The sequence below is a fragment of the Bison bison genome, unplaced genomic scaffold, assembly GCF_000754665.1.
Source record: "Bison bison bison isolate TAMUID 2011002044 unplaced genomic scaffold, Bison_UMD1.0 scf7180017864337, whole genome shotgun sequence".
NCBI classification, from domain to species: Eukaryota; Metazoa; Chordata; class Mammalia; order Artiodactyla; family Bovidae; genus Bison; species Bison bison.
Window position 1 is genome coordinate 930397 of NW_011494909.1, and position 7317 is coordinate 937713.

The window sequence follows — 7317 nt, forward strand, 5'->3', positions numbered from 1 at the left end:
AGCTATTATACAGAGTGAAGTAAGCCAGAAGGAAAAACATCAATACAGTATACTAACGCATATATATGGAATTTAGAAAGATGGTAACAATAACCCAGTGTACGAGACAGCAAAAGAGACACTGATGTATAGAACAGTCTTATGGACTCTGTGGGAGAGGGAGAGGGTGGGAAGATTTGGGAGAATGGCATTGAAACATGTAAAGTATCATGTAAGAAACGAGTTGCCAGTCCAGGTTCAATGCACGATAATGGATGCTTGGGGCTAGTGCACTGGGACGACCCAGAGGGATGGTATGGGGAGGGAGGAGGGAGGAGGGTTCAGGATGGGGAACACATGTATACCTGTGGTAGATTCATTTTGATATTTGGCAAAACTAATACAATTATGTAAAGTTTAAAAATAAAATAAAATTTAAAAAAAAAAAGAGAGAGAGAAAAGACTCCATGGTGGTGGTGGTTTAGTCACTAAGTCATGTCTGACTCTTGTGACCCCATGGACTGTAGCCTGCCAGGCTCCTCTGTCCACGGGATTCTCCAGGCAAGAATACTGGAGTGGGTTGCCATTTCCTTCTCCAGGGGATCTTCCCAACCCAGGAATTGAACCCAGGTCTCCTGCATTGCAGGCAGATTCTTTACCAACTGAGCTACAAGGGGAGCTCCAAAAACTCCACTGTTGCTCATACGGCTTTGAGGAGTCAGGTCCATAAGCCCGAAGGAATTCTGGAGGCAGCAGAAACCACTCAATCAAATACACAGCCGATAACAAATGACAACACAATCCCACCAGGTCCAGGACTAAGATGAATGACAGACAGCAAAAGTAGCATCTACAGTCTCACCCAGAATGATTTTATAGACTCCAGATTTCAGGTTTCCACAATAAATTAGAATGTTGAACTTGAATGAGGCAAGACACAGGCAGACACAGCAGGGTAAAATGTTTGGGGAACACGAAGTAGACAGAAGAGGGCAGTTTCTCATCAGTTTAAAGAACATGCCACTTTCACCTCTTACTTCAGAAATCAGTCCTAACATCAGCTTAATGTACTGGGAAAAGGAATAACTGAACTATTTTAGAGTCTCACGAATTCAAGTGAAAGGTGAAGAGAATGTATGGCTAACAATGTGAAGATTTCTATTTAGAAATGCTATATCATAATCAAATTCAAATGTGCTTACCTGACAATTTATTTACTAAAAGTTTCTGGCCCATGGAAAATTAACAATAAGATAATGTAGTTATTTTTGCATGCTTAATGGATTCAGCTGTGTCTGACTCTTTGCAACCTTATGGACCATAGCTGGCCAGCCTCCTCTGTCCATGGGATTCTCTAGGCATGCATACTGGAGTGGGTTGCCATGCCCTCCCCTAGGGCATCTTCCTGACTCAGAGATCGAACTTGCATCTGTTATGTCTCCTGCATTGACAGTCAGATTCTTTACCACTAGTGCCACCTGAGAAGCCCCCATTTATTTGTATATGTAGACTAATATTCTACTGTCTTGTAGATTTAACTGTTTTCACTGGGTGTAAAGACCCAGTTATTGATATCCAGGATTAATTATCCTCTAGGCATTAAAGGTTTCATATTAAACGAGTACTTGTAGAAGAAAAACGTGACCCACAATCTACACCTCTAAAATATACCTGTTGGGTTATCAAAGGTGGGGGGCAGAGGAAAGTGAAAGTGAAGTTGCTCAGTCGTGTCCGACTCTTTGGGACCCCATGGACTGTAGCCTATCAGGCTCCTCCGTCCGTGGGATTTTCCAGGCAAGAGTGCTGGAGTGGATTGCCATTTCCTTCTCCAGGGGATCTTCTGACCCAGGAATCGAACCCGGGTTTCCCACATTGCAGGCAGACACTTTACCGTCTGAGCCACCAGGGAAGCTCTAGGGAGGCAGAGGAAGTAATACACTAATCATTTGTCTTGTTTGCCTTAATGCCAAAGACTTTCATTTTAAAGCAAACAAACAAGCAAATAAAATAAATCCAGACTCTTGCAGCCTTGTTAGATAGACAAATACTGTGTGGTTTCCATGAGGGTCACAGTTTCATAGAAGTAATGACATTTCTCCTCTTAGTAGTAGCAGCTATGTCAGTCCATACTCCCTTAATTAATTCATAACTCAAGAAAGGAAAAATACAGTGAAGACCTTCATCTAAAGTCAGTTGCCTTGATGGGGGGGATAAATTGGGAGATCAGGATTGACATACACACACCACTATATATAAAGTAGGTAACTAATAAGAACTTACTGTATCGCACAGGAAACTATTCAATACTTTACGATGATCTACATGAGAATAGAATCTTTTTTAAAAAGTAAATATATGTACATATGTAACTGACTGACTTTGCTGAACAGCAGAAACTAACACAACATTGTAAATCAACTATACTCCAATAAAAAAAATTAACTAGGGACTTCCCTGGTGGTCCAGTGGCTAAGACTCTGTGCTCCCAAAGCTGGGGGGCCTGGGTTCGATCCCTGATCAGGGAACTAGATTCCACATGCTGTAATATGACCCAGCACAGCCAAACAAATAAATAGAAATAAATATATTTTTAATTAGCTAAAAAAATTATTTTTAAAAAGATCAGTCAAAAAATAAAACAGTCAGTTGCCTTGAGATTACTGGTGAGCAGATATTCACATCTGCTATGAATTTATAAAACAACCCCCAAATCTTTTCCCAAAAGTTCATCTTAGTTTCGTCTGGAACATGTGCTGTCTCCTGTCATGACGACTGCGGAATCCTAACCCAAGGCCACAGACACTGAGTCCAGAGCCAAGGTCACCTCTGAAGCTGACTGAGCCCCTTTGTAACCATTGCCAAAAGCCCCCCTGATCATCACCAACAAGCTTCCTGACCCCAAATTACGTAAAAATGCCCACCCCATGCTCACCCTATTATAGCGCCCTAAGAGTCAGACACGACTGAGTGACTTCACTTTTACTTTTCACTTTTATGCACTGGAGAAGGAAATGGCAACCCACTCCAGTGTTCTTGCCTGGAGAATCCCAGGGACGGCAGAGCCTGGTGGGCTGCCACCTACAGGGTCGCACAGAGTCGGACACGACTGAAGTGACTTAGCAGCAGCAGCAACCGATCACCTAATACCATCCTTCCAGCAGGAATTTTCTTTGTCTTGAGGCTATAAAAATTGACTGCTGCTGCTGCTGCTGCTAAGCTGCTAAGTCGCTTCAGTCGTGTCCGACTCTCTGCAACCCCAGAGACGGCAGCTCACCAGGCTCCCCCATCCCTAGGATTCTCCAGGCAAGAACACTGGAGTGGGTTGCCATTTCCTTCTCCAATGCATGAAAGTGAAAAGTGAAAGTGAAGTCACTCAGTCATGTCTGACTCTTCGTGATCCCATGGACTGCAGCCCACCAGGCTCCTCCGTCCATGGGATTTTCCAGGCAAGAGTACTGGAGTGGGGTGCCATTGCCTTCTGCAGCTAAGCCACAAAAGCTGGCTGAGCCAGCTGGCTGTTCTAACAGTGTCCTATTGGCTCTCCCTGGTCTGCCAGGAGGTGCTGGCCAGCCCTGTTCCCAGTGCCCACATTGTCTCTGCTCTTTGATCTTAATAAACTCACTCCTTTCTGCAGTACTCTGGAAATTCTTTTTCAACCCCCATTCAGACTGCGATGACAACTACCAAATTAGACACTTTTTCTTCCCAGTATTCCCAACCTCTGGCCTTACTTCCTGAAGCTCCCAGTACCTGTAAGCAGATGACTTTGTCCCCAGGCTGAGCTGAACTGTCCAGGGAGTAGTCCCCATCCTGCCTGGACTGCTGCCTGCCCCGAGTCTTCCCGACTGCCACAGGGTTCACGGCTTCCAGGTGCGAGGGGTTGGGCAGCATAGTCACATGGAGAGGATGGTGCGCACCGAAGTCCAGGTCAACCGAGGACGTTAGGTGAGACAGGACATCGCCAACGGCTGAAATGTTTTCTGGAAATTCACTTAAGCCTCGCATTTTACGGAACATCAGCTAAGCCGAGTAAACACACAAGAATAAATGGGAAGAGGTGGTTTGTTTAAATCACACAATCTAAAAAAAACTTTATGCACATGTTGTATATATATTGTGACCATGCATTATTTAAAGATAAGCACACACTTGTAACTGCTAGAATGCACGGAGCTATTTGGAGATGTTTATCATCAAATGAAGTTCTAACACGTTAAGACAAGTCCAGCATGATGCAGACAGTAAGATACCTCTGCCTTGCCATAAGCAAAATTTTTTTCTTAAATGCACTTGTTAGAATGCATTTTCCAAAAGAACTAGTATTCTTGTTAAATTAACAGGAATACTTGCTATTATTTGAGTTACTGAATTATTCAAGTATATAAATACATGAATTGCTAACAAGAATTATTCTTATAACTTTTATAATTAAAGGAAAATAAGAACTTCATCCCATTTAGTCACAGGATGACATCCACTACTTAGCTCAAGTGACATCTAAGACACTATTTTGCGATTCTCGGGTTGTAGCATCTATGTAAGTTCTGGTACCATTTTAGTTTCAAAATTGTGAAAAATGTATGGATATTTTGAACATGAAAAGTAACAAAGTGCTATTAAAGATTCTAAATATGTTCTCTTTACAAAATATAATGAGTAATTGATAAATCATTGATTTTTAAAATTAAAAAAAGAAACTATATTTCGCGATTCTCAAAGGACTTCTCTGCATACATTCTGTCACCTCATTTTCATCCTTTTCTATGAGATAGGTGTTACTATCTATTTTAAAAATGAACAAGCTAAAAGACTAAAAATACAGTTGCCATACAACCCAGCAATCCACTCCTGGGCATATATCCGTCATATAAAACTCTAATTAGTACAAGCACCCCAGGGTCCACCAGCAGCACTATTTACAATACCCAACACATGGAAAGGACCTAAGTGTCCATTGATGGACAATGGATAAAGAAAATATGGTATGTATATAATGGAATACTGCTGCTCCTAAGTCACTTCAGTCGTGTCCGACTCTGTGCGACCCCATAGACGGCAGCCCACCAGGCTCCACCATCCCTGGGATTCTCCAGGCAAGAACACTGAAGTGGGTTGCCATTTCCTTCTCCAATGCATGAGAAGTGAAAAGTGAAAGTGAAGTCACTCAGTACTCAGCCACAAAATAGAATGAAATAATGCCATTCACAGCAACATGGATAGACCTAGAGATTATCATACTAAGTGAAGTAAATCAGACAGAAAATGACAAAAGACTTGTGTGTGCAATCTAAAGAAATGATATAGGAAATCCCTGGTGGTCCAGTGGTTAGGATTCTGCACTTTCACTCCCGATGGCCTAGGCTCAATCTCTTGTCGGGTAACTAAAATCCCACAAGTTGAGCAATGCAGACAAAAAAAAAAGGAGAACTTATTTACAAAACAGAAACAGATGCACAGACATAGAAAACAATCTTATGGTTACTAAAGAGGAAGAGGAGGGATAAATTAGGAGTTTGAGAATTAAAAAAAAAAAAAAGGATGAGCAAGAAAAATTACTTGGCTACAAAGGTTAAAAGATTCTTGGTTACAAAGCTGGGTCTCAAATCAAACTATCTACCAAGGACGGTATGTTATGCTCAATTGGCCAAATGGTTTAAATGACCCAAAAGCTTCTTATTGCCCTCACTGCAAATAGGAACATACAAATTCACAGGATAGGAAGAAATGTGATTTTCACAAGCTTCACTTCAGTTCAGTTCAGTCGCTCAGTTGTATCTGACTCTTAGCGACCCATGGACTGCAGCATGCCAGGCTTCCCTGTCCCTCACCAACTCCTGAAGCTTGCTCAAATCATGTCCATCGAGTCAGTGATGCCATCCCACCACCTCATCCTCTGTTGGCCCCTTCTCCTCTTGCCTTCAATCTTTCCCGGCATCAGGGTCTTTACCAATGAGTCAGTTCTTCACATCAGCTGGCCAGAGTGTTGGAGCTTCAGCTTCAGCATCAGTCCTTCCAATGAATATTCAGGATTGACTTCCTTTAGGATTAACTGCTTTGATCTCCTTGCAGTCCAAGGGACTCTCAAGAGTCTTCTCCAACACCACAGTTCAAAACCATCAATTCTTCGGCACTCAACTTTCTTTAAGGTCCAACTCTCACATCCATCTATTACTACTGGAAAAACCATAGCTTCGATTAGACAGACCTTTGTTGGCAAAGTAATGTCCCTGCTTTTTAATATGCTGTCTAGGTCGATCATAATTTTTATTCCAAGGAGCAAGGGTCTTTTAATCTCATGGCTGCAGTCACCATCTGCAGTGACTTTGGAGCCCAAAACAATAAAGTCTGTCACTGTTTCCATTGTTTTCCCGTCTATTTGCCATGAAGTGATGGGACTAGATGCCATGATCTTAGTTTTTTGAATGTTTAGGTTCAAGCCAGCTTTTTCACTCTCCTCTTTCACTTTCATCAAAAGACTCTTTAATTCTTCTTCAATTTCTGCCATGAGGGTGGTGTCATCTGCATATCTGAGGTTGATAAGTCTCCTGGAATTCTTGATTCCAGCTTGTGCTTCCTCCAGTCCAGCGTTTCACATGATGTACTCTGCATATAAGTTAATTCACAGAGCTAGAACAAATAATTTCACAATTTGTATGGAAATACAAAAAACCTCGAATAGCCAAAGCGATCTTGAGAAAGAAGAATGGAACTAGAGGAATCAACCTACCTGACTTCAGGCTCTACTACAAAGCCACAGTTATCAAGACAGTATGGTACTGGCACAAAGACAGAAATATAGATCAATGGAACAAAATAGAAAGCCCAGAGATAAATCCACGCACATATGGACACCTTATCTTTGACAAAGGAGGCAAGAATATACAATGGATTAAAGACAATCTCTTTAACAAGTGGTGCTGGGAAAACTGGTCAACCACTTGTAAAAGAATGAAACTAGAACACTTTCTAACACCATACACAAAAATAAACTCAAAATGGATTAAAGATCTAAACATAAAACCAGAAACTATAAAACTCCTAGAGGAGAACATAGGCAAAACACTCTCTGACATACATCACAGCAGGATCCTCTATGACCCACCTCCCAGAATATCGGAAATAAAAGCAAAAATAAACAAATGGGACCTAATTAACCTTAAAAGCTTCTGCACATCAAAGGAAACTATCAGCAAGGTGAAAAAACAGCCTTCAGAATGGGAGAAAATAATAGCAAATGAAGCAACTGACAAACAACTAATCTCAAAAATATACAAGCAACTCCTACAGCTCAACTCCAGAAAAATAAATGACCCAATCAAAAAATGGGCCAAAGAACTA

The 7317-nt window shown here is 41.5% G+C and overlaps 1 protein-coding gene across 2 annotated transcripts in view; it reads right to left on the minus strand.

The window, feature by feature from the left end:
* DHTKD1 (dehydrogenase E1 and transketolase domain containing 1) overlaps positions 1–7317 on the minus strand; it is a 48826-nt gene that overhangs the window by 27727 nt on the left and 13782 nt on the right. The window contains exon 5 of one of the 2 annotated variants that reach the window (XM_010854096.1): positions 3730–3999. The exons of the other annotated variant lie outside the window; for it this stretch is intronic. Within the exon in view, the coding sequence (XP_010852398.1) occupies positions 3730–3999 (270 nt within the window). The remainder of the gene's footprint in view (positions 1–3729; positions 4000–7317) is intronic. 2 annotated transcript variants of the gene reach the window in all.